Source organism: Anomalospiza imberbis, chromosome 3 (assembly GCF_031753505.1).
Source record: "Anomalospiza imberbis isolate Cuckoo-Finch-1a 21T00152 chromosome 3, ASM3175350v1, whole genome shotgun sequence".
Lineage (NCBI taxonomy): Eukaryota > Metazoa > Chordata > Aves > Passeriformes > Viduidae > Anomalospiza > Anomalospiza imberbis.
The window spans coordinates 101354508-101382456 of NC_089683.1; the positions used below are offsets into that span (position 1 = coordinate 101354508).

The 27949-nt window shown below is 43.6% G+C and overlaps 1 protein-coding gene and 1 long non-coding RNA gene across 5 annotated transcripts in view; one reads left to right on the forward strand and one right to left on the reverse strand.

Annotated features, from left to right (window-relative positions):
- LOC137471630 (uncharacterized) overlaps nucleotides 1–26463 on the forward strand; it is a 47289-nt gene extending 20826 nt beyond the window's left edge. The window contains exon 4 of the long non-coding RNA XR_010997727.1: nucleotides 26043–26463. This is a non-coding gene — a long non-coding RNA (uncharacterized lncRNA). The remainder of the gene's footprint in view (nucleotides 1–26042) is intronic.
- The window catches only part of PLCB1 (phospholipase C beta 1), a 338452-nt gene continuing 320293 nt past the window's right edge, over nucleotides 9791–27949 (reverse strand). Inside the window, exons 32-33 of one of the 4 annotated variants that reach the window (XM_068186090.1) lie at nucleotides 27872–27936; nucleotides 10204–10349 (exon numbers count right to left, since the gene is read on the reverse strand). In XM_068186090.1, coding sequence (XP_068042191.1) covers nucleotides 27898–27936 — 39 coding nt within the window. In that variant the 3' untranslated portion in view covers nucleotides 10204–10349; nucleotides 27872–27897. Of the gene's footprint in view, nucleotides 10356–27871; nucleotides 27937–27949 lie in introns of all 4 variants that reach the window. The other 3 variants (XM_068186089.1, XM_068186088.1, XM_068186087.1) reach the window with 3 other exon arrangements.

Genomic DNA, 27949 nt, shown 5'->3' on the forward strand with positions numbered 1-27949 from the left:
TTTCAGAAGTATCATCTCTTTGAGTCATGTGAAAACAGTTTCCATTTCACAGCTCAGGAATGGTCCCATGTCTGCTGCTGGTCAAGGAAGGTTGCAAGCATGCAACTGCTGTAAGCACCAGTAATATTAGTGGGGATAATTATTATAATTACAAATTAAAATTAAGTTTTTATTTAAAGGAGGCTTTATGAATGTCCCAGTTTGGGTTTTCAGTGGGTAGTAATACAGAGGAAAAAAACACCTCCTGCCCTACTGGACACCAGTGCTCCAGTCACCTCGCAGTGAACACGTCACACTGATTTACACCATACTGACAGACTTAGCTACAAACCCGGTCCCAATTGTGAGGACTGCTATAAGAATTTAATTTGAGTGGCTGATATTGAATTCTGAACCTCCAAACCTTGCATTTATCCCGGCATCCCCACCATCTGCATCCATGATGCTGCTGGGTTGCTGAAAGACGACGTGGTTTGGACCAGATCCTTCTCCTGGCTCGGGGCAAGCACAGCATTATTTTCATTCCACTATCTGAAGGAGGCAGATCTGGTGGCAATTTAAGAATCATACATTATCACAGGCTATGAAAAGAATAATTTATGCCCTTGAGCATTTCTCAGATCTTTCAGCAAAATCAGACATCTAAAGGAAAATCTGGTTCTTTGGAGAGCCACAGGATGAGTAATGCACCCAAGAGGAGTTGGGGTTCAGACATGAAGGGATTAGCATGATCCACCCCACGTGGTTTTGTCCTCTCAGACAGACTCAGGCACATCATGTTTCCTTGTTTCATAACAGCCATCTGGATGTGAAAACTGGAAGATGGGAGCTTGTTCTATGGCTCTGGTTTGTCTTCCCATGGGCCACATGTCACCTTTTGTGCTGGGAGCTTGCACCACTCCTGTTTCTCTCTGACACACAGTGCCATAGACTGCAACAGGCCTTGGTGCCTGGAGCTCTGAAAGAAGGGAAACACTCCAGGAACACCTAACCCAGTGTGATCACAACCATCCAGAAAGCTTTTGTGCTGGGATGGAACCTGCTGCTCTGTTGGGCATTTGTCAAGCAGCCCATGTATAAAATTCCCAGTGCTCCCCCTGCATCTTGTTGCTTTCACACAAGGAGTCACTAAAATAGCTTTGCCTCTGTTGGCATTCACCTTCTGCTAGGATAACCTCTCCTCCCAAAAAAGCAACCCCAAAGCTGCCCATTAATTGCTACAGCACTGACAATTCCTACAGCAATGGAGGGATCTATCTGCAGTTCCTTGAGCATGCGACACTGGGCAGTCACCATTAAATAGTTGACCTAAGGCAAATGCCAGATGATCCAATTATTTAAAAATAAAATAAATACCCCCTCTCCCTCCCTGCCTTACAGGAACAATACCACCCTGAATTTGTGTGAATGCAGGGTTTCCAACTCATCTCCCTCACTGAACATTTGATAGTTCATTTAAAAGAAAGAATAAAACCAAACAGTGCAGAGGGTTCCCTCGTGGAATGTAAGACCTCCAAAGGACTTTTGGCAGCATCTGGAGATATTATTAAGTTTTCAGACTAGGTATGCATAGTACAATAATTAGGTCCCCTGAAGAGACCTCAGTAATTGATGGAATTTTATGATATCTATTATGAAAGTATGAAATGGCTCTTTCTAAAAAAACAGTATTGGATTTCTCACTCTTTATTCCACATAGGCCAAAAATCAATATTAATACCTGGCTAGTGAATTCTGACACTTGAAGAAGTTTGTGGCACAAAGAGGTCAGAACACTGGGTACTAATTGCTGTGGAGCTAAGGAGGGGATCAAGAGCACCATGATATCTGCATTGGATTAGACAGACTGCTCAAGAAATACCCTTAGTATTTCTTTAAGAAATATTGAAGAACTTGCATTCTGGAACAAAAAGCTGTAAGTGTTATTTTGTAGAGCTGCCTCTTTACTTTTGGCAATGCTCCAGAGTGCTGAAAAACCAAGTGAGCAGGGGAGAAACAGGACGTGCAGTGTGCATTGGCATTGCAAACAGAGGAGATCAATCATCAGACAGTTCCCATGCATTTTGGGACTGAGCTGAAAACAGCCACTCAGGCAGAGGGCATGAGTGGCATCTGGATCTGCCCGGCCCTGCCTGACTATTGTCCTCTGCTGGGGACAGCCAGGCTGCCCCTCGTTCCCTCCAGCCTGGTGTCTGCCGAGGCTGCTGCAGAGCGGCAGCTAGTGCCAGCAGATGGGAAAAGCTGGGAAAATGAAGTGCAACCCGAGGGGAAGGCAGCAACCTGCAGGAGCAATGTGTTTGTATAGCAACAAACTCCTCATTTCACATGCAGGTCATGTGCTGGTTTTCATACAACTGTTTTTAAGGTAGTGCTGTGTTTTGACAAAGAGGGCTTTGCTGCAACGATCTCAGCGAATATGGAGAAAAGAGGTATTTAACTCTATTAGCTCCATGAAGCAAGATAATGACAATTGTGTAAAATTCACCTTAATGCATACTGAAGCAGGGCCAATTAAACGACAAGATTTTTATCATTGTGTATAACATCAGCATATGCCTGTTCCTGTGCCCTGGACCCTTTCTGGCACCACTGGCATCCCCTGTCCATAGCCAGTCCCAGTATGAATGTACAGGTGAGGAGCTGCAGCTTTCCTCAAATAGTTGAGAACAGCAGCATTTCCATGGAGAGGCAGATAATTTCCCTCTCATTAGTTACCTTGACACAAGAAAGTTATCACAGCTCCCCAGTCTGTCACTGATCTGAAGGAACAGGAATTTTAAAACAGATACGGCTTTAAATTATGGCAATAGAAAACAGTTGCTTTTTATGGAAAGGGAGAGTGAAAGCCCAAATCTGGATTTCCTCGGGGAAAGCAGAGCAATTAGTTTGTTGCTACCAAGGTGATACCAGGGTGCTTTCTTCCTATTTCTAGACCCCTAATACAATAAAAGCAGCTAACAGCAGCAAGATGTAGGAGCCACGCACTGGTGAACGCTCTAATGCACTGCGCTAAGTCAGGTCCTGTGCCAGCGAGGCAGCACAGGGCTTCTCAGCAGTGCAGAGCACAGGCCTGGGCTGCCACAGCACAGTGGCATTTCATGGCACCACTCCACGTGTGGTACCAGCACAGGTGACACGGGACAGCCTGTGCCACTCTGTACCCCCCCAGCCCTGCCCAGGGATCCCCAACCCCAGCACTTCCGCAGGCGCAGGAAAACTCCTCCTGGGGAGCAGAAAAGGACTTCTCTCTCTCCCCTCCTCTCCAGCCGGGCCTGGCAGCTGCCTGCAGGTCCCGAGCATGGCACAGGAGACAGCAGTGGCATGAAGGGGCTCTGTGGTCGATTCCAGCCCATAAATCAGGGCAGCAAACAGCCCTGCTGACGGCTGCGCTGCGGTCTCAGGGTTAACGATCAGAGGGAGCGCTCTGCGGCAGCAAAGTGAAAGCAGAGTGTCATATTTATTTACTGAAAGGAATACAGACTACTTCCTACTTCTACAAGTCCCTTCTCATCAGGAGAGGCTTTTCACCTAGCTCGAGGAACAGAGCTCTCTGCTGAGATTGTTGCACTCTCGGATGGAAATCGTGCACGCCACAGCCACAGCGTCCTCCTCACTGGAGCTCTGTCTCCAGCTGCTCCCCCAGGCTGCACTCGGTGAGTCAGAGATGATCTTACCACAGGCTTCACAGCCTGCCTCTGCTTCCCGCCAGGGAGCTCATCTGCTCTGCTCAGCTGGTGGCGAGCTGCAAGAGCACTTGGGTTGAGTTTATTTATTGCTGAGGGCTCCTGGGATGCCACAGTTTTACTGATTTACACCCTTGGAGAGAGGTGACTCGTTTTCTGGGAGACATCCCATACGGCTGAATCACCATTCAGGGTTACTTTACTGACCCTGACAATTAAGAGGACATTAGAAAGCCTTTCCAAGGGGAATCACATGTGAAAGCCTTGGGGTGATCACATGTGAAAGTGCTCTCCTGGGGGGAAAAACCCTCGAAGAAAGGAACATTATATAAGAGCAAGAGCTCTTAAGGCCATGAGATGTGTGAGATCATCTGGCCTGGCCTGGCCTGTCCATCAGAGTCCCCTCTGCTGCATCCACACCAACCACATGGTGCAAGTAGCTGCTGTGGCACCAGCCCATGCAGTGCATCATCCCCTCTTCCTGTCCGTGCTTACAATCCATCATCTCTGCTGTGTGTATGCAGAAAGAAAATAAATAAGGTTTCAGTGTGTCTCTAACTCACTTGCCTCCAGCTCCCATCTGGCAGCTGGTGTTTTGCTTTTCCACCAGCTCCTGGTGGTTTTTTTGTGAAGCCCAGCTTTCAGCTATTGGTCTATAGCCCAGGGACTGCACAGGGCCACTTTTTCTCTGCATTTTCCTGAAAATGTGGTACAAAACCTGGACAGGGTGGTGTTTCCCAGCTGTAACCTCTTTCCCAGCTGAAGGCAACTCACCTGCCCTGCCATCCGATTAGTGCAGCAACACTTGCCAACTAAATTTCATCTTTCCCAACAACAAAGTTTGATTCACCCCTCCCCCTGCCCCTATTTTTTCCTCTTTTAAAATTAATTTATCCCCCTTACCCAGCCCATAATCACTTATTTGTACAGGCCAATTATCCCACAGTAACTCATGAAACTAATTACATTACAGTTCTCAGCAGTGGAAGTTGCTAAGATCTCCTGCTCATCAGGCAGGCTTCCTCCATTGATACAGCAGCAGGCTTTACATTTCTTCTCTTCACATTCATCAGGTTGGCTTCAATTTGTTCTGGATTAGAGCCTGGCTTCCCCAGTGCTACTTAAAGCCCTTCTACCTTGAGGGGAATCCAGCCATAAAGATTAGCATCTCTTACCACAGTCTTCCCACTGTGTTTTGCAGACCACAATTCCAAAAACCCCAGCCCTATAAAATCATATGAATTATAAAGTAGTTAATAGATTACCTCCAATATTTTCTTCCTTACTGTCTGCAGGCTGAACACTTGGATTTCTCATTTCTTCAGTTTTTTTTCCCTTCAGATCCTCCTTTTGATTATACTATCCCCGTGATACTGAGGAACCTGTAAACTGAGCCTCTAAACCTTCCCACTGAGAAATAGTACAATGGAACTACACTTGGGAAAGCAGCACAAGCCCCAGACCTTTCCAGCTGTCTCTCCAGCAGATACCTTCTCTCTCTCAGGACCATTTCTAGGCCCAGAATTGCTTGTTGCAGTTGGCTTCCTTAACTTCACTAGTGACTATCACCTGCTGCTTTTTTTTGAATGTGGTTTTGATTTCCTGCATTGGCCCTTTTGCTGAGCAGCTCTTCCTTCTCCTACTGTTGAGCCCTGGAAAAAGAGAGTAAGAGCAGGGAGGGACCAGGTCTGATGATGGACAACAGAATCCTGCTCTGTGTGAGCTTAGGCTGGCAGATTTGATGTGCAGCTCCTGCACACAGAGCTCTCCCAACATTCAAGGGTATGATATAGTCCTTGGGGGTTTAAACCCCCACTCACGTCTTTCAAATGCACAGTGCTTACCTCAAAATTACTTCCTTGGGTTCAAATGTTTTAGGGGTCCTGGTTGTCCAGCCCTTCAGCCTGCTCATCCACTCCAAACTCTTTCTGCCCCCCTCAGCAATGTTCCACAGTGCTCATCCCAACATCTCAGCTGGATCCTGGAAAATACCCCACAGTGAAGGAAACAGTGTAAGGCTCAGGAAGCTGCTGTGGTGGGACTGGTTTTCTTCTGGCCATCACCAGGAGCATTTGCAGAACCCACCTGAAGCTCAACAACCCACTGGGCTTCTCAAAGCAGCTCAGGTCCCACTGCCTGGCCTCTGCAACACCAACCTCCCTGTGCTTGGCCTGCAAACAGCTTTTCCACACATTCCAACCTGCTCCTCTCTCTCCTCAGCAGCCAAGTCACAGCTTTCCTGTGGCCCAAGCACAAGCACCAAGGTCATGTGCTCACCTGGCTGTGAGAATCCTGCCTCACCAAGCCCTGCAGGAGCCAAGGGTTGTTTCCCAATCCTTCCCATGGCCTCCTGGCTTTTCCCTCTGCACTCACCATCACCACTTCCACCTTGTTCCCAGGTTTCTTGGAGCCAGCCTGCCCTCCTGACCTGTGGTTCCATTTGCCTCCTCTCACCTGTGTCACTTCATGGTGGGACTGGGTAACAGGGCCCCACTCTTGATTTCACACCCCACTGCTCCTCTTTGGGAAAGTAGACGTATCCAGTTTTTTTCTTTTGATTCCCCCCCACTTCCCCCTTTCCATCTCAGTCTTGTTCCTGTCTGTCAGGCTCATGGCTCTGCTTTCAGCTCTGTTCCTCCCTTCCTTGCCCGGCCTCATCCCATGCCATGTCCATCCCGTGTGTCAGACCCTGTTTCCCTCCTAGAGAGCCATTTGACTCCAACTGCCTCAGAGACTATTTATTTTAACAGGCACATCCCTCAGTACACAGCACTCATATACCTGTTTATCTCTTCTCCCAGAGATAATTTTGTACATTGTCAATTAAATAGGGGGAGTGAAGTCAAAAGCCAAAGGAATAGATTTCGTTTTCAATGCTCTCAGAGGCAGTGGAAGGCCCCGCAAAGGTATATTTCACAGCACATATATAATTGAATAGGTGATGAGTGAAACAGCTGGAGCAGTGCAACACAAGTAAAAGTGCTGTAATATGTTGGGACAGTTTATTGGCATGGCTGGAAATCATGTCCAGCTCTCCTGCTAAAGCCTTCCTGTAAACCAACACATTTTCTTACCTGCACACTGCTTTTTGTTTCCTATTGTTTCAGAGTAGCAGCAAATGCTCATTGTGCTGGGACGGGCAGGGCTGGAAGCACAGGCATGTGCAATTTCTTGTTCTTGGTGTGAACACAAAAGCCTGCAGGGAAATTTCCCTGCCTTCTCCTGGCACTGCCCCCCATGTCAGCAAAGGGCTCAGGGTAAGGTCTCCTGAGTCAACTGAGGCTCTTGAGTCAATGAATGGAGAAAACTGGGCTTGTGTTAAGAAATTTTTATTTGTCCTTTGGATCTGTAATGTAAGCACATAAAATTACAAGTGGAAGAAACATCATGCCACAAAATTGCATAGAATTTTTACAAAAATGTGAATTATGCCTCTGAAACAATCATAGATTGAGGAACCGAAAAAATATGTACATGTTAACTGGAATATTTCATCCTACTCTGAAAGCAAATCATCAAGGACTAATCAATCACAGACACTATTAATACAATGTACAAGAGCAACACTGATTTCAAAGAAAGGCAAGCAATGATGTCCCTTTAGTTATCTGTCAGTGAATGTTTAGCTAATACATGAGCATTAATTAACATAATTATGAACATGTTAAGTCTAAAGTGTCTGGCCTTCATTAGAATTATTAAAATTCTGTTTATACTGCCAAAACCAAGCTATTTTCAGTAGTGTAAAGATATCTGAAGTGCACGACCTAGTTTAATAGACAGCTCTATTCTATACAGCAGAAAGTCCACAATACAGCATTTCCACACATTCAACACAGAACAAGGCAAATACATAAAAGGCACAAGACTTGCACATCATAAAGACCCTTTTTTCATTATCTTACTCTAGTTCAAGTAATATCAATATTAAATGATATCGGTTTCACTGAAATAGTTTGAACGACGCAAGATGTACAGGATTACACACTACCTTACACCTGCAGAAAGTGGCACTGTACAGATATAAAAAAATGTGAGTACAGGAAATGGTCAAATACAAACGTACTGTAAAATGACTACAGCTGATAGTATATTTAACCCAACCAGTCTATTTATTTCTTATTAAATATAAATAAAAGGTTAATTGGCATTTGCCCGAGTTTCTTCGAAGATTGTGGCAAAGTCCTGGCTCCCCTGAAGTCCATGGGAACGTCGCGCTGAGGTTCAGAGGAGCCAGGAGTTTCCCAAAAAGCCTGCGCTGTACAACAGTTCTATAATGCAATAGTTTCGGTTTTAGTATGAACACTGCTATCAGTTTATTCTTGTAATAATTTAGACAACACGCCATTTTAACTTTATAAAATGCAGCATTAAATCACAACTCTACATTTTCAATGAGTGATTAAGAGTGATTTCAAAGTGCAAAACTAGGATTAGCAGAGGAGTCACCTTTCCTAGCGTTAAGATGAAAGTCAGATTTTTGAATTTCATGTGCACTGATTTCATCATCATAAACCAGAACAGTTTAATTCAAAATATGATCTCCAAACAATGTGCAATTTTTCTTTCTTTCTGCTCTAAGTTTAAAAAGGAAACATCAAAATACTGTTTGTTTTCCAAGATTTGAACTTATATATATATACACCATTATTTAACTGAAAACTTAAGATTGATTTGTATTTTATTGCTTAAATTTAAATAAAATAAGTTACTTTAAGTACGAAAATCCTGAGGGAATGGAAGTAAGGTAACTTAACTGTTACGATGTGTTAAAATGCCTCCCTATTAATTGATTGCTTTCTCCGATTGCCGTTAAACCCTAAGTAAGGCCCTGATCTTGCAAACATGAATGTGAATGTTATTCCCAGCCCAGCTCCTGAGCCCAGTGGTGCAGGAGAACACAACTCTGCAGGATCAAGTGTCTCGAGGCCAATCTGGGGCTTCTGAGCTGGTTTCTCCCTTGCCCCAAGGCCCCTCCGCTGGCCGGGGAAGGATCGTGCACTGGCCCAGGTACGAATCCCAATCTGTCTGAGGTGTTTCATGATTCCAATTTCTGCTAGGATGTGAATCCAGAGAACAGCATTTCTTTACCTTTTCAAATATCCTGACTTTCACAATGTGTCTCTGTCATCTGATAGAAATTTCCCAGAATGTGCTGTTACTTCTCTCATGCATATCATACAGTACGCTAACTTTGATTGTTCTTATTTTAACAAGTCAGTTAAACAGATTAATATGCATTTTTAAATAACAGTGGTCAGGTTTTTATACTTTGCTTTTAAATTTTAGACCTTAGTAAAACTGTACCTCAGTCTTAAAAATAATGGAAGATTCTGTTAGATTTCAAATACTGTAGTCCTAAACATTTTATAATCCTATCAAATTCAGTAAGCTTAAAATATGATACTTAAAATCAATACTTTTGAGTCTGCAAAATATATATCAAATTTATATTCTAAAACTACTTTGATTTACACCACTAACACCACAAAAAGAATTCTATGATTCCATGATTATTCTATAGCAGTATAACGCAGATGTTAGCTCTTGGAAAGATTCTCCCTACTCACAGATCCCTGAAACATTTCATTTGGCTAAGAGACCACATCAACTTCAAATAGAAACATGCTGTGTGTGTATATAGACAGATGTGTGTGCACATATATATATATATATATATATACACATATATATATACATATATATATATATATATATACATATATATATACACACAAACATATGTGCACTCACACGGTGTAGCACAGACGGACACAGACACTGACAGTCTCCACGTGGGTTCTTCTCTCCATTTTCCTCTCGTCGCCACAGTTCCAAGAATTTTCAGCAGCAAATATATGTCTCTTCATGGGATAAACATAATATCAAGACAGCAAGCCACCAGTGCTTGCAGAGCTAAAAAGGATCCAAGGTTTCAGTGCAAATGTAAAAGGATGGTACAGCTGTCAAGGTGCAGTTATAAAGAAGGAAACAAATATGATTAAATACTGTTGTAATATTTGCCAGGATCTCTATTAGTTTGGAGCACTTTGCTCTGGCACTCCAAAAGGAAATCTGCACACACTTTTCTCTGTACAATACACTGGTCTTCATTAAACATTCTTAACAGTGAACATGGCCAGAAAATTGCCCATTGTAAACTGTCCCAACAAAAAAAAAAAAAAAAAAAGGAGAAGAGGGAGGTTAACACACTAATTTTCCCATTACAACTGCACTAAGCTTTAGAACAATAATCAGATGAAGAATGAGAATGAAGACCTTTGCAGAATACTTTTTATAAAATGTTCCTTTGGGGAAATGTGCACTTGAATGCAGATTCCTCCTGCCTCCTGAAACGCTCTGGTGGCAGCTCACCCCGGGAGAGCGGAGACAGGCAGTTGGGAATGGTGTGCCCCGGTGCACTGATTGTTTCTTGGGCAGTTAAAAAGTAGTATCAAACACTTTTTCTTGGTTATCTTCTTCCAATTCCTCCTCACTTTGTGGAGGTTTATGATTTGGCTTTCCACTGTCATATGCCAGGGAAGAGGGGGCAGAACTGTGGTCTCCATCCTCACTGATTTTCCCTTTCATGGCTTCCTGTACGAACTCCAGAATTTCCAAAGGCAGTCTTTTGAATTTGTCTTGATATTCCTGATCAAGTTCCACCTGCAACTACAACAAAAGAGACAAGCTGTCTTCAGGTGCAACTGATGTGACCAGTGCTACAGGATGGGGAAAGTACTACACCAGGTAGGAGGGGAATTAACAAGGCATTTTTTGCACAATTCAAGACCGTATTCCCTTCTTTCCCGTATTAGCACCACGCATCCACAGTGCCTATCAATTTCCATGCAGTCATTGCAAAGCTGGAGGAACGTGCAGTCATAAGGCTGGTTTTGGGTATCGTCTTTGGGTACCCAAATCCTTCAAATACATGTGGATTTAACTGTAGTGGTGTCCATACTCCCACTGGCTTTGACAAGACCCCATTCAGGTGTAGTATGGATCACGGATAAGCCTTTGAAAGAGCAAGGCCTTCACTGAGCTTCAGGTAGTTAATCACACATTAAACACACCACAAATGTTGCTCTGAGAACAATAAAACAACTTTTGCCAGATTTCTTGGGTTGGAGAAACCATTAGGAAAAAGTCAGTTGTCAAAGGGAGTCAGAGACGGAGGGAAAACAAGTTAAATTACATTTCTTAGGGCTAGATCATGGAAAGTTACATTATCAGATTAATGCAGAATGTGTCTTGGACATTACTGGGGAAAAAGTGTCATATCATCAACAGGATGCAAAAGCATGCAGAAAGAAATCTGGCTATCAGTCTTCAGGAAGCAGTGGGTCCTTTCCCAGTATTTATTAGTACAGCCTTTGTTTTTAGTGCCCATATTAGGATCTGCATGATCCATTATTTAAAAAACATTCATGTGTATCAAAGTTTCAACTGAAGACAAAGCCAATGTTTTCATCATGACCAATATGAGCACAGCAGGAAGCAAAGGGGTGAGTTCCAAAGCCAGACCCACTCCATCTGTCCGTCCGTCCGTCCGTCCATCCATCCATCCATCCATCCACCTTCTTAAAAAGAGGGAATCAGGTTCTGCTAACTGTAGCTGCAGCAGTTTTGCTATAGTTTCTTAGGCAATTGTGTTTTCAGCTAGGTATTTTCTCAGGCTTTCCAGGTGCTAGGAATTCTGATCCTTCAGTTCTAGGCCTGAGTCTGTCCTGTGCAGTTTCAGGTCTCCTTCATCCCACTGCAACAGCTCTCAACAGGCAATGCAAATTTTCACTTGAACATTAGGTCCTATCCTAGTCTTACCATTCCTGACCTGTCCACACACACCACATGACTCTACCACTACCCCTCCCTCTGAGCCCTTCCAATCCCATTCCCCATGCTTCTGTCCTGGTTTTTATCCTGCATCTCTGACTTTATTTTTGTGAGGCCTCTTCTCCTTTCTCCTGATGTGCAAATCAATGTCCTTAGCTCACCCGGTCTAGTTTTACATTCCCTAATTAGGCAAATTCTTCAGCTTTCCTTCCTTAAGACCTAAGATCTGTTCTTTTTCCTTTTGGTTCCCCTGCTAAAGCTCTTTTCCTGTCTTCTTTCTGGCGATTTTCCTGATGTCCTGGCTTCTGTTTTCCACCTTGGATAAAAAACAAGTCTGAGGCACAAACACTTCCATTAAAACACACTCTGCCTCTAAAATATGTATTTCTATCAACTAGAAATAGATAGTTGTCACTGTGGTAGTCATTATCCTAACACACTTCTTTGTTTTCTGCACCCCTTTATTTTCTGGCTATATGTCTAGATACAAATTTTCTGAAGGGATCCTGCTTTTGTCTCCATTTTGCAAACACTTTCACAACTACAGGCATCATCAGAGGAACAGTGCCATAGGGTGCCTGGTGGAGAAAACTGGAAAATTATCCTCCCTCTCTGCCCTACTATCCACAGCCCCAGGACTCCATTCCTGCTTCCCAGGGAGCTCCTCAACCCCCGAGAGATCACATCTGCCCTGGCTGGAGTGTCGGCCGCACGGCACTCACGTAGGTCACACTGCAAAACCAAAGATTAAATTCTGGGCAAAGGGTCTTCCTTCATGGTGCAATCGTGCTGGGGGTTTCAGCTCATGGCTAAATACCTGCACTGCTAAAAACACACGAGTGTCCAAGCCAGAGATGAGCTGCTGCATTCCCCCCACCTCATTGTCATACATGGCATTTGTGAATTTTGGGCACCTCAGATACAGAAGAAGGTGTGTAGTATCATAAGTCAGGGAAAAGTCTCCAGGCGCTCAACTGCCTTCACAACCTTGATTTGCTTAATTAGGTTTAAAAGCAAAAGAAATATTTGAAATCCCTCAGAAACTGAACGTTATCTAAACCCAGTGCAGCCATAAGCATGTTGTTAGATAACAATTGCATCTAATATTCTCCTAAAGTGCCTCCAGTGGCTAATCCCCCCTTAGTCGAGTGCTTAATAGAAATGACATGAATCTGGAGCCACCTCTCTGTCTCCAGAGACAGTCTTTGTAGATACCTAATCATGAGAAGGTTGAAGTTAGTTGAGAAGGAGCAGACAGCAGACAAGGAGGGTTGATTAAAACTGCATCAGTAAAAATTAGTTTTGTTTTTGACTCTGAAGGCACTGTCAGTTCTTCAGTGTCTGCCAAGCCCCTCAGATCCCATCCATTCTCTGGCCCCTGAGCTACCACACAAGGTTAAAGAAACAAGTTGCCTGCTTAAAACCAGCTGGCCTAAAGAAATCCAGCTGTTTTTCTCTTAAAAGCCTCAGTGTCCTCCTATTTGTTCTGTAGCTTTACAGGGACATTACAGTTCATGGCAATGAATGGAAAGCTGCCCTCCCAGCAGCAGCAGTAGCCACACACACCTCTCATTTGGCTGGCTGATGGCAAGACAAAGTCCCACATTAGTATGTGAGTAAAAACCTCTCTGCTCAACCAGCACCTCACCAGACTCCACCCAGAGGGGCCTTCCTGCTCAGTTTGCTGTTCCCTTGGGTTGCTTCCCATCACAAGTCCACCTACCCCAATTTCTCTGCTCTCTAGCTACTAAACAAGGTGACCTACACTTGCTGTTAGGATTTTGGAGTCAGACAAGGGGGGGGGGGAATGAGACCGATGATTGGACGGGCAGATCATTATCTGGACCACTGTCCTCATTAGCATGTAACAACCTTCTTCCTTCTGTTATCTCACTACCTGCCCTTTTACAGATCCTCTGTCATCTCTTTAACCCACAACAAAAACAACACAAATGTCACCCCCATGTAGCTTTAGTGTCCCACAGTTGGACACTATTTCTTGTTCAGGTAGATCTCACTCCCATGTACTTTACTGACAGGCAATGAGTTAAAACTAAAATTCAGAGCCATCATTAGGTGTTGGCCACGGGGTCCTTGGGGACAGGAGATAAATGTGTTAGTCCCTCCTGATGGCTGTGGCCAGAAGCTCTTGATTGTGTGTTTCCATCTCCTACCTTTTATTTTTTTACCCAACAGTGCAAGTTAAAAAATGCCAGCTGATGCACATCTCAGCTTTACACAAAAACTGACCTGGACAAACAGCACCATCTTCACCTTCAATCCAACCAACACAGCTCTGAGCTGAGGGACAGGACACAAGCAGGGCTTTACAGGTGAGCAGAGCTCTTGGCGGCCAGCCAGCTGCCCAGCTCATGGGTTCACGTTCCCTCCCCATTCAAAGGGCTCTTCAGGATCCTTGGCTGTGACTGCTTTCCAAAAAGGGTCATGGGTCAGGGAAAGGCCTTGCAGCCCTTCCTTGGAATGTGGGAGGGGACAATGCTTATGGTTGTTCAGCTTAAAGCAAGGGAAACAGGCTCAGGAAAGGAAACAGATGGTATTATTAAAACTATTTACATTCATGTTTGTACCTAGCTGTTATTATTAGAACTCCCAAATGAACAGCATGAACAGCACTAGAAGCAGTGACTGAGATCAATAAAGGATTACAGAAGCAGAGGTTGTGGTTTAGATGCTCCTGACCAAGCCCCTGTAGACTCCTGAATGCTTGCAAATGATCTAATGAACCCCTGTTTCCACCAAGAGCCAAAAGAGAGCGGTCACGTGGGACAGGCGCTGTGCTGCCAGCACAAGTGGCCAGAGGTGGGCACAGCTGGCCCCACAGCCCTGCTTCCACCTCACCTCCTGCTGCACTCCAGCAGCCCAAGGGAAAGGGGAACCGGGGGGAAACACGTCCAGCCTGTGTCCCTTCCTGCAGCCCTTCTGAATGCCTGAATGTGAACACTGCTGCTCCTTCCCCTGTACCCTGAGAGCGAGTGGCCTTTCGGAAGTCTCAGCTGCAAGGGCTTCTCAAAGTATTTCCCCTCTCCTCATCCTGCCTTGGGACACCGCAGGCTTGGCCCGTGACCTCGCAGCATCCTTCTCCTGCTGTCACAGCTCCACTGATGCAAAACCAACCCACCCGCACTGCCATTCATTCCAGCTCACATGTGTTCTTAAAATACATCTGCAGCTCAAAAATAACGCAAGGGTCACTACTTAACAAGCATCTCGAGAATTAATCTTCAGCCAAAAACGTTTTGTTATGAAAGTTATGTATGAAATACAACCAATTACACGTTTTGGTGAATAAATCCCTCCAAAACACAGTTTTGTTGAAACAAAAACATTAATTATGGCCATATTTGGTTTGATTAAATTCTTCCACTGGAAAGATTTCATATGTCTCCAAATAAGTCACTTTTTAAAGTCTTAGGTTTTTCCATTCTGGACAGCTTTTTGAGTTTGGTGTTTCTGTTCTATCTCCTTTTAAATTTATCTTATTTCGTTTTCCTTATGACTTTATTTCCCTGAATGATGCAGTGAATTATGAATAGAAAATTATTCAAATATCCTGGCTCAACAATTTAGGTAAAAATAGATTCTGAGGACTAAATAGTTCGGTATCTCCAACAATCTCTGACATTTCCAACAGTCAACTCTTTATTCTTAAGTTCTTTTCACCATTTTGGAGTTAAGATTTCAAGTGTGAGACATTTTAAAGTTGTGTTATTTCTTCTTGAGGCAGAGTGCAGCAAAATATTGAAATGTGACACTCATTTGTATCCATAATTACCGTGGCACTGCCCACGTGCAGGATATTATTTAATACCACTTAGACAGTGCCTGTTCTTTTTGCTTTACTTATGAGAAACTCAACTGCATTAATTTCTTCTGTGCAATTTCAGCAGAATGTGTTTTGGCAATAGGCTGTAACTGGCCACTGCACCATTTGTAATCAAAGGGGGGCTGCAACCTCTCCAGGGAATTTCTGTTTAGCAAAGCTCCCGTTTTCCTTATCACGTGCCATTGGAAATGTTTATTTTGTTAACACCACCAACACTGATATTTTCAGTGGTCAGTGTTGCCACATTGCAACAGCAACACTGGGCTGGGATTGGGGCCCCTTTCTCACTCCTCCCCTCCTTCTCTAAATCTGCTAAAGCTACAAATACTTATTTTTCTTCCTGCAAATATTTGACCCGTGTGCCTTAAGATACTTTTAAATAGAGGATTTGAGGCTTTTAAGCCAGCATCAGACAACAAATATGCATAATGTCAGCGACCTCAATTTAGCTTCCAAAATAGCACATAGAGGACTCCCAGATTAAGGGTACAGAGAGCAAGAAGGCTGCTGTTCCTCTGCTTTTCATTTTCAGAGCTTACTTAATTAGAAAGCCATTCTGGAGGGATACAGCATCAAAAGACATATGAGTAGCAAGAACTGTTAAAAGCAGATGGAGGCTCAGTAACAGGGAGAGTGAAATTGAGGAACAGAGCTCAGGGATCAAGTGATTTATAGGCAGCAATTTTTGTTTAATTGGAAACAGTAGGCGCTCCTTATTAAAGACCATGTTATTCCCTCCACTAAGCAGATTTCTGCTGGGAAGGCAAAGGAGTAACCACTGCTCAGATGTCCTCATGCCTCAAGGCCACAGTCCCTCTGCAGCACTCGGCTGGAGACCTCTCTGTCCCCTCAGAATGGCCCTAAGGCAGCAGCTGGGAACAACAGATTCTTGGGAAGCTGTTTGCCCAGGCTTGGGAAAGGAGTTAACTCTGCCTGTGCAGAGAGCACCTTAAGGTTCCTTTTTTCTCCCAGTGACACCAAGGAAGTTCATAAAGGGACGTGCCAACCATGTTCACATTTGGGCTTAATACAGTTTAAGGACAACACTGCTAACCCTGAGATGAAACTATTCAGGTAGACGAGGTTTTCTCTCAGAAGATGTGGGAGTGTGGAATCATCAAGGGGAGCCTAAGGGCACTTGGTATCTGAGGTGGCACCAGGTAAACAACAGCAGGAAATGTCTTCATGCTGACTGGAAAGCTCCTGTTGATGAGTCCTGTCCTCAGACAAGGACATCTCTGCATTTTCAAACAATGGCTACTTTCCAGACCATGAGAGACACCAGGCACACCAATTCCCAGACCCCTTCTCTGCCTCCCTACCTGAAGGTGATGCTCCCCTAGTCCTTCACACAAGGTCATCAGGCTGACCTTGCCATCCCACAAAGTCTCCATGCTGCTTCCCTCAGACCAGGGCTGCTGGCTCAGCTCCACTTCTGACTGCTCCACTATGGCCCCTCTGCCTCCCCATGCCAACAGGCTGCACAGGCCAGACTTTCTCCTTGACAAAAATCATCAGCAGTCACCTGAAGCACATTAGAAGCCACAGAGTGGGTAACACAGCCGTGTTACCTGCCCTTGTGCAGACATTACCCCTCCCACTGCCTCCCTTATCTGCCATGTTTCAGCTCAGTGCCTCTTCCTGCTGAAGCAAAGGTGATGTGCTGTGCCTCCCTGAGGGTACAAGTCCTCAAATAAACGAGTCCCTCTAATATCTGCTGTGTCAAGGCACTAGACTGTAACCTTGGGGCCTCCATCAATCTGTGTCTCTGCCTTTATTAACTGCAACCTCCATTAAACCAATGGGAGCTGGGCTCCTGGATTTTAATGTTTATAAGGCAAATCATAACCACCTTCTGTGTAGTAAACCAACATTTGCTTCAATAACTGATTAAAAATAAATGTCTGGGTGGTGAGATTGCCCATCAGTGCTGCCCAGGTTATACACATTCTAAACACACATACACCTGAACAATATCTCTGGGTTAGAGAAGGTCCTTAGAGCAAAAGCCTAAACTGGTGATCTTTTCCTACTGGAAACTGTATTATTAACATCAATTTCAGATCTCTTGCATTTTCTTTAAAGAAATTATTTACAGAAATTGCTTGTACTGAATTCTGTGGGAGGGTTTTCTTCACAGTAACTTGTTTCCTGTTTCTTCAAAAGTCCGGCAGTTTATTCTTATGCACAGCCTTGCTCTGTGCCTCTGTAAACTGCATACTTGGAATTACTCCTCTTTCTGATGATAATTTCATGTAACAGTTTGCTTTTGTGGATAAAATGGTTTCTTAAACTGTCAAGTGGCTCTTAGACAACTCCATAAAAGCATGACCTATGCACCTCATGATGCATATGAATAAAAATAATTTGAGCTAGAATGAACAGGAAAAAAATCCCCTTTCTATGGAGATTTTAAGGGTAGATTCTGAGATTCTGTTCTTTTTCATCATACTAGAGTAAGCTGCCTTCACTGTAAGCAAAGGAGAATCTGCTCAGTTTCAATGCAATAAATCCAGAGAAACTCCCCTGAATATCATCTAACAGTAGGTACTGCCCTTAGTTTATTGGGGTGGATCCAGGGTAAATAACTCAAGTGACAGAGCTCAAAGACAGCTAAGAAGCTCTCCTTGAAAGCTGGTCCTTTTTTAAAGTTTTGTCCATATTTTGGATACTGCAAAACAAACAAACAACAAAAATATCAGTGCAGTCATTACCTTCTAATAAATGATGTTTTTCCACTTCCACGATGCCTCCAAGGCAGCCTGTAAACAGTATAGGCCTTCCAAGAGTAGCAGTATTGTAATCCTCATCTCAAGAGGTCATGACGGTCCCTTGGAAACTCTTTTTAAATGACATCTTGAGGTTACAACAGCAACAGTATATTCCAGAAATATTCCAAACCCCAGGCAGACTGAGCAGAGAATGTGGGACTCAGCAGCAGCACAGCCGCAGAGCAGGATGTCCCCAGCGGGCCATGGAATCTGCAGGGCACTTAATATTTACAGTGTTTTGCCTGAGAGTGGTGTTGTCCCACAAAGTGAGAGATTCTGGCAATTTTTGAAAGAGGAGAGACAAGAAAAGAAAGTTTCAGGCACCTAAGACCTCCTGTGTGAGAGCTCAGGAGCTGCTGGAGTTCAGATCTGGAAAAAAGGTGGTGGAATCCACAGCATAGCTTTTGGATTCTCACATAAATTGAACTCTGGATTGAGTTTAATAAAGCACTTTCCAGTCTCTCATATCCATGTGGCTAAGAGGTAATTACAGTGTTGCCTGTGTCTGACTCTTGGCAGGACATCTCTAACAGGCCCCATCAGTGTCACAGAAAATTCCCTCTGAGCACAGAGATTTCTCCTCCAATACGACAATGAAAAGGAAATAAATAATCTCTTTCTCTGTCTCTCTCCAGGGGCATCACTGTGCTCCTCAAAGCAAAAGAACAGCTCACCCTGTGATTAAGTCTGGCACCTCCTTTCACTGCCATACCCTCCTCTGCCCCGACTCTCCAGCCTGCTTTGAGGAATAAGAGCTCCAAACACACACTGAGGCTGTGCATCTCGAGACAGCACCTTTCTAAAGGTACACACTCACTGCAATTTCCATGTCCCTGACAATTGTCAGGGAGCTGGGTGGAGATTTAAAAGCAAGCCATCATCATTAGCTCAGAAACAATCACACTGATAAAGTCTCTACTGCACTTTGAAGTTTACCTTGCTCTGGCTTTGCTCTCCATGCCAGAGAGCCTCTGCAAGATGGAGTGCCACTGAAAAGTCTGCTTGGAAAATTACTGTGCAGTCAGTCCTTCTTCTAATATCTTGTTAAAAATGATTGTTTCTAGACTGGAAAGCAAGCACATTCTGAATAAAGATCAAAGCCTTCAAAGTTTCTTTGAAAACCTTTTCAAGTAGTTGCAGTTCTATAATCCCTTGTAACAGCGAAGGCTATTCCAAAATATTTCCTAACTCATCAACAACATGAATCTGGCTTCCTCTTTACTATTAGCACAGACTTTTGCATTGGCTCTCCCCAAATAATGAGCCAATTTAGTGACAGACCCATTATTTTTTAACATAACAGGCTAATGAAAAAAATCCATTCAGAACCTGGCAGAAGTCTAACAGTGGAGACAGGGCCACTACCCCTCTTCTTCCATCTTCCAGAAAGGATGGCTCAGTATTTTGGCCATTGTACTCCCAAGTGTCAGGGAAGTTTTGAGGCTGGGTTTAACAATGACAAAAAGCTGGGACCAGGTTCAAACTTACGTGCTGATGTATATGTTCATCATTATCTAATGGCCATCGAATGGAGATGCATCATTGCTACTGGGGACTGAGGCTGGTAAATTTAGGGCTGCTCTGTGTTTATATACTATGATTATCTTCACATCCCTCTACTTCCACCATGAGTTCATCCATATATCCACACTTCTCATCATTTCAGGCTGTATTACACAACACACTTGGGTTTGTTTTTTTTTACTTAAGAAGCAAAATTAGTTCAGAATTTTAACTGCAACTATTCAAAACTTTAGAGCTTAATGTAAGAGCAACACTGCCCTGTGGTTCAGCCTAATTAAAAATAGCCTGAAGGTTTTTACTTCCTAATACTACAATGAGCTTTAAAGAAAAAAAACATCCTCTTGCTGTCTGTACTGCTGTTACTGGATTAAGCAGTACTATGCACTAGGAGGTTGACTGAGCCATCTTCATGATTGAGTTCAAGGGATTAATATTTCAGTTCGGTTGTTTTTAATTTAAACATTTTCTCCAAAGTTCATACTAACACTGACTGCTGAAAGCTTAGGCAACTCTCTAATTACCCATCAAGTTTAAATGACCCATGCAGAAAACTTTATTTCAGTGATGTTCAGCAAGCATCCCACAATGCAAAAATTGACAAATAAGGTAATTTCATCAAGCCAGATTAACAGGACAAAGCTGCCCAGAGCAGCTTGAACTCCTGCCTGGTAAAGCACAGACCCAAAGTTCACTCCAGTCTACAGGAGAGTGATTGGCTTTAATGGAGTTTGGATCTACAGTTTGGATCTCCAGCCACCAAGTACAGGTGCAAACAGACCAGATCAAGTGAAGGAACTGCTGGCACTAAAGGGCATGAAATGCTCTCTCCTGACCCAGCAGGGATCTGGAGGTAATCGTAATCTGCCTCACAAAGGAGAGGTGCAAAATTTGTGTTTCAGTGGCTCAGGGTTTCACCTGAAAATCACTCCCTTTTTCAATGCAAGCAAACTGCAAAGTGTGAAGGAGTTTAGGAAAAGGGACCAGGTTGCTGCTTAAAATCCAAGCCTGCTCCAACAGACAAGAGGTAACACCCTCCCACAGAGAAGGGCAGATGTCTTTCTCACCTCCAGACCTCGCTGTCTCTGTGTACAACCCCATCTGGGTTTCCCTCCAGCACCTGAGCTCCTTGAGGAAGGGAAACTGCTGCTGAGGGTGTTTCTCCCTCCTGATGCTTATTCTGGGTGAGGAACTGCCACCCTGCTCTTGCTGCAGCCCAAGCAGCCTCACAGCCTGGTCTCAGGTGTGGTGGGATATGTCCAGTGAGGAGCTGTGACAGAAAATGTGTGTCACAGGGCCTGTGTGTGAGTCTGTGCCATGGAACACTTCCCCTGGATCTGAAAGTGCTCTTGAACACATCTCTTAAAGAGCTTACCATTGAGCTCTGTGCTCAGACCTTGCTGTTGGCAGGAAAAGGGACACACTAATTCCTTAGAAGCCAGCAGAGGCAGGAGGATAAGGGACACCCCAACTTTAAATCTCCTGAGAATCAGTTCCTCTGGTGCCTCCTGTCCCCACTGAGCTCAGTGGGCACGAGAAGGTCACTCTGGGGCTCCCCCACTCCTCGAGCCCACTGCAGGAACTGTGAGCTTGTCACTGACATCACTGTGAGCTGGATCTGCTTCTGGCTTCTCTCCTCCTAAGGTTAATACAGTTCATCAAAGCTCAGTTCACCAGAGGGTCAAGCCTGAACTGAGATGAATCTTATGGAACTTCACTAAGCTTTTTGCTTTCTTTTCCACTGAGAGGCATGCCATCACAATGCTTAACATGATCCGCCTAGAGCTCCACTTTGTTTTTAATCTGATTTCATTTATGTGTATCACTATTGGTAGCTTCTCTCTTGGATCTTATTTAATAAAAAAACCACTGGCAGTAGAACAAAACCTCTTTCCATTACAAGAACTTATCTTTTTAATGCTCTATCAGTGTTTTATTATTATTTCGGTACTTGACATCTTCCAAAAGCATTAAAAAGTTCTTGAGAGGTCTTACAGCTTTACAGTGTATTCTCTGATGCCAATTCTGATCACAATCTAGCTGAAGATAAGTTTAATGAACCCTAGAAAAATAAAGGCCTTTCAAAAATGATCAAGTGATTTGAAGAAGCAAAAGAGTACTTTAAAAACACGTGTTTCTCGCTTTAGAGCCCTATATTAAAATGTGCAGATTGCACATCTCTGCAACAGAAATTCATCTCGATCTTGGGGAGTATTTGTTTCAAATTATAGTAGACAAGTATCAGAAATGAATGAGATTATTAACTTGCAAAAACACCTTTTAGAACAATGACTATGAAATGTCATATTTTCCCCATCTTGTGGAAATCTGTTTAGTATTAGAGAAATACATTAGATTTAGTGATGGTGAGTGAATAATAAAGTCATCTGCTACTCTAAATGACAGTAAAAAAGATTATTCTGAATTAGTTACAGAAGTTATTCCTAAAAAATTCTTATCACTTATGTTATTTAAACTTTCTTACATATCAATTAGTTTGAAATAATAAGTCTTTAGGCTATCTATTAATTGCAGCACTGTTGGCACCATCTGTACTTAAAATTATGCAATGAAAATTAAGCTGAAGCACCAAGCTGTCTTGGCTAACAAAAAAGATTTCCTCAGCCCTTCGGATAGAGCAGGAGCGAGAATGGGGGCACTGAATCCACAGGAGAACTCTTTCTCACTTTACAGCTCCCTCCTGGCACAGGCTGACACGGGCTGTGGAAGGCACAAGGTAAGAACCCCAGTGTTGAAGCTGCAGGGCTGCTTTCCCAGCACATTTCCCAGCCCATTTTCCCATTGCCTGGCACGGCTGCTCCCAGGCAAAGGGAGAAGAGCTCCCAGGACTAATGCAAAGGAAAGGCAGCACCACTCAGAACAGGAGAGCTGCTCCAGGACATTCTGCATGGGATCATTACAAACCCAACGGATGGGAGATTTAAAGGATTAAGTCACTTCTTCAGAAGGCAGGGGGAGGCTGTTTGCAGAGGAATATCTGGTCCATACACCAGGAGAAGACACCAATTTTAATTTCTCCTGCTGTTACGGCTCGAGGCTTTCCAAGAAGCCTCCAACCCACGCTTTTAAGTCTTCCTGTCTTTGCAGAGCAGATCTAAGGACAGCTGAACTCCTCCTGTCTGCTCATATTTGGCTTCACAAATAGACTGAAGCTACACTTTGGCATTTGTCCCATTCCCTCTGGGCTGGTTCCTGCTGGCACCTGTCAGAGGCACGGCAGGGACTGCCACAGCAGCACTGACCAGGAAGGGAGTTTAAAAAGTGCAGCCATTCCTTGGTGGGTGTTATTTTCCCAAATCCTCCACGCCTGCAGTGCAGATGAGTCAAAGAGCTAGTTCAGAGATCTTGGGAATGGCATCTTCCTGCCACAGAAATTAGAATAAAAGCAGCTGAAATGTTCTGATGGAGGGAACCATACCTGGGAAAGAAACTTAAATCAGACCAGCCACTGCAGCTCACTCCCTGTCAGCCTCTGCCTGCTCCACCAGCAGTTCCCTGTCTCCTGCACCCTATGCTTAATTGTACTTTCAAATAAGGCAGAGCATCCTCCTACTAATATTAATGAGCTATAGGGAGGACACAAGGGTGAGTACTGAGTCAATCCTCTTGTGACATTGTGACAGGTCTGTGTCGTTGTGGATGCATAGACACACACATAAAAAAAGGGAAGACATCTGAATATTTTTAAGTACATAAGTATAATGACTCCACTGGCATAAACACGGGTTTGTTGAGAAAAAAATCATGTTACTGAAATACTCATACAAAAGATGCAGTTTGTTCAGGAAGGACAGGTACAAAGAGGATCTTTGGTGAGATATTTATCAAAGACCTGTTTTTTTTTTTTTTTTTTGTGATATCCAGCACACTGTGGAGAGGGACCTGCTCAGGGTCTCTGGGTAATGACAGAACTGGACACGAAAGCACTCTGTGGGCACTCTGACAGATGATTGGGTGGTGAAGCTTTACTTACTTGCCCAGAAAACAAGTAGGGATTTCAAAAGGGATTTCAGGAGGGCACAGAATATTTAAACTTCTGAGCAGGCAACATCCATATTGACAGTATGTCCTCTCTACTGGTGATTGGCTGAGAAAACAGACATCTCTTCCCATGAAGGATGTGGATCTCTGAGCAGGCTTACTGCTTTTCCACATTAAATCAATTCCTGCAGTAGCAAACAGAGAGGACCCTGGCCCATGTAAATCCTCGAACATGGTTTGTATCACTGAATTAAATCTGTTTATTTATATATATATATATATATATATAAATAAATCTGCAACCATTACATGGCAGCTGATATTAGAAGAAATTAATTCCAATCTTAGAAAAAGAGATCACTTCAAAAGTAAAAAAGCTAAGCAATAATTTAAAAATTGGAATTCATTTTCAACCAATTAGTATTTTCAAGTGGGAGCTGCAGTAGTGCCTGTCTGAATACAAATGGGAATGAAGGGTACTCCAGGCCAAGAGGAGGCGTGAACACTGCCATGGAACTGGGGAGAAGTCACTGCAGAATTGATTCCTTTATGGCATGGAAAGCACGATCCCCTGCTCGGCATTACAACGATCCCCTGACAGACAGACTGACAGTGAGGGATCATTCCCAGGAGCTCCTGCAGTTCCCATGCTCCTTGGCATTACAGGCTGCTCTCTCCCACCTCCAGCAGCATCCAAGCTGCGTGATATGAACTGGATTACTGAAATAACAGGGAAGCATTTAATTGCTCCAAGTCAATCCCACCAGGAATGCCAATTTCTGAAACTCGACCTCCGCTCTGGAAACTGAAGCAGCAAAATTTTCAGCAGAGAGGAACATTCTGAGAGCAGAAACACTACACTGAGATCTCACCAACCTATATAACACCCCTGCAGAATAAACCTGATCCCAACAGGCACTTCTACATTCACTAATAGGAATTATCTCAAGGAGGACCACACATGAGTGACTGTAAGCTGTTTCTAGAAATTATAACCTTCAGTATCAGCAGGCTGTGAAATAATTTGCCCTATAAGCTCCACACCATATGTTTTATTCAGGCATGAACACCTCCTTAGTGAAAATAAAGCTGTCAGGAGTAGAGGCAGCACAGAGCAGTATCATCCCCACAGGCCATGCAGTAGCTGAACCTGGAGACTGAAGTTGTATGGTGCAGAATTCTGCATATGTGCAGCAGCTACCAAAAGACTTACAAAATTCCAGGTTTAGGAAAAAGGACAGCTTGAACCTAGACAACACTTGCATATGGCTGAAGCCTCGCTGAAAAACTCTCTCATGCACTTAAGTGTCCATTTGAAACACAGCTTAAAGAACGAGAAAAGTGCAGCAGTTGCTTTTTAGACTTCCCAAAAGAAAAAAAAAAATCCTAGTGCAAAAGCATAGAATAATAATAATAATAAAAAAAAAAAAAGGCTGCAGGTTCAGACCAGGCTTTTAAGTCTACATTGTTTTCTTTCTGTTGCAAAATTTTATCTACTGCTGACAAACAAAATTGTGAACTGGGAGTTCTTCCTGTAGCTGTCTAACATTCAACCACTAGAGGATTCAAACAGCTTCTGAATGAAGCTGTAATTTAGGTAATTTCTCTAGATTTCTGCATAGCTACTAGCATGGCTTAGAAGGATTCTGGGCCTCTTTTGCACAGAAATATTCTCTAAGGCGATCAGTTTTGTTCAGCCCAAAGCCAGTGGTTTACTCCACCAGAGCAGGAGCTGAGATATTCCTTTCTGGCCTGCAGGAAAAATTTACTCCTTTCTTCTGCCCTGCCTTCCCTCCCTTATCCTGACTTTACAGCATCCCAAATGCCTTGTCCTGTGTATGTAACAGTGAGAGCTTAGAACAGAAAGGGGTGGAAAAAAATGTTTCTTCATATCATATCATTCTCATGTTTGCTTTGGTGTGATGGATTCCTTCGCCCCATTTCGGAGCTCCCTGAGTACTCAGTGCCAATCTGCTTTGTTTCCCAGTTTCCATGCACAGGTAGGGTGCACTGAATGACACTTCCACCATGCACAGCTTCTCCTGATCCTTTACACAGTCTATGAGGCTGAAGTCCTGAGAGCAGGATGAAGGAAAGAGTAACTCCAGTGGTAATTAGGAGCTACTTTCACTAGAGGAGGTTTTTCTCTGGGGTCTGATTTCCTTTTAACTGTGCAGGAGCAATTGGATTTGCCTGGGTTCCCAGCAACCTCCCAAAATATCCTAACTTGACCCAGGCAGGTGATAGGAGGTTGGCCTCATATTATTTAAAATGTAAGTGATGTATGACAAGAACAGATTTAAAACAAGTTCTTTAGTTTTTTTCAAATGTTCAGTGAGCTGTTTCAAGGCAGCTCATCTCTATTCCCATCCTCCTGCTTTTCAGGAAAGGAAGACAGCACATCCCTCAGGAACAGAAATCAATATTCTCCTGTCACTTAAACACAAACAACAAAGAAATCCCAGTCCCCTAGTGAGCAATTGCCAGTTTAATCTTGCCATCTTCAGTAAGTCACTCCTTTGAATACTTTGGAGGTGCCAACATATTCATTATGGGCTGTGCTTTCTTTTGTCACAACCACTGTGCTCAGGAAATACACATTTAGTCCCCTTGCCTGTATCCAAGAGGAAAACAGCACTCATGAAATCAAGGCCCCACCTCACAGTTTTAATCTCTAACCCTGCCACAATAAAAGAACTAAACAATACTTTCAATTATGTTATCTTTAACAAGGATTTGACAAAAATGTTCACTTATTATGCAACAGTAAAAACCTTTAAATAAACTGTAATTATGTGAATTGATACATGAGGAATATGTTGGGGTCTGTGTGAGCAGAGGCAGGTGATTCACAGAAAGAAAAGCCTGACAAATCAAATTTACAGTCACTTTATAAATCAAACTTAGCACTTGCCTTTCTGCAAAGCACAGGACTCAATCTGTGTTGTGCAAGGCACAGATCAAACTCCCAGAGCTGGGTCCCTCTTCCTTGTCAGTGCGTATCCATAGGAAGGGATGTGATCAGTATTTAAAAACCCAAACAACACCCTCAGACAGGCTGAGAGAACAAATACAGCCCTACTGAGAACCATGGCAGTTCTCTCCCCAAACAAGCAAAGCATATCAAAGCAAGCCAGGAGAAAGCAGTAGGAGTGAAATAGTAAATAAAAATACAAAGCCAGTGGGATTCCCTGATTTAGTGACAAAGTTGTGGCTGATTGCTACCCCCTTGAAGTGAAAGCCCGGCCCTCCTGGTATGGCTGTATTTGCAGGAGGATGCAGGAAGTTTGCTTATATAGTCATGTCTCCTGATGAACACACCTGAAATAATACTTCATTCCATCCCCATCTTGTCATCATTAGCCCTTCCATAAAGCAATGAAGAAAACTCCCTTACTTTAATCTACATTCATCTTCCTTCCAGGCTTTGCCTGCCCTTCCTCAATTGTCTTCTATTCTCTTCCTTCTCCCTGAAAAATTCACCATCTTACCTTTTATTCTTCCCCTTTAGGCTTCACTAATCCTGTTTTACTGATCCCCATTCATCAGTTCTTACTCTTTGTACCCCAATTCTTCCTTCTGCTGTGATGCCCTGGTTAATCCCATCTTTATCCCATACTCTGGTGTCCCAGATGACAAATCCTTCATTTATCTACTTGGTAAGCTTAATCTTCAGAAGTACCCAGAATTCCTACTTCAACACCTTTCCCCACCTCCCACTTCTACATTCAAATGCTCTCAGTTCCTACCCCCACATTAATCAATCAATCTCCTTTACCTCTTCAGAGAGAAATTGCACAGTGCCTGGTGTTCTGATCTGACAGTACTGCAGCTACTGTGAGCAGAGAACAGAGGATATTCCCATGACCCAAAGGGCTGTGGCAAGAAAGCTGGGACAATCATGCTGTTACACACAGCCCCTGATGGCTGTACTGAGGTGGGGCAGAAGCAGCAATAAATAAAACAGGCAGGGAGACGATGGGGTGGGGTATGACCCGAAGAAGGCACAAATCGCTTGCGTAGTCTCGAAGGGATGTAATGGTCAGTGGCAGCTCATGTTATGCAGCTAGCAGGTAATAATCAGGGCTGGAATTGTTCAAAGATTTCAGAAAAACCACCAGGCAGTTAATTGTGGATGATCCTGACTTGGTTTTGACACGTAAAATGGAAACAACATCAGCATTACTGGATAAAAAGGGGAATTTTTCACTCACTTTCACTATAGTCTCATATTCCATTTCTACTTCTGTTTTTCCTCTACTTCTTGTTCTTCTATGCTCTTTAAAACAAAA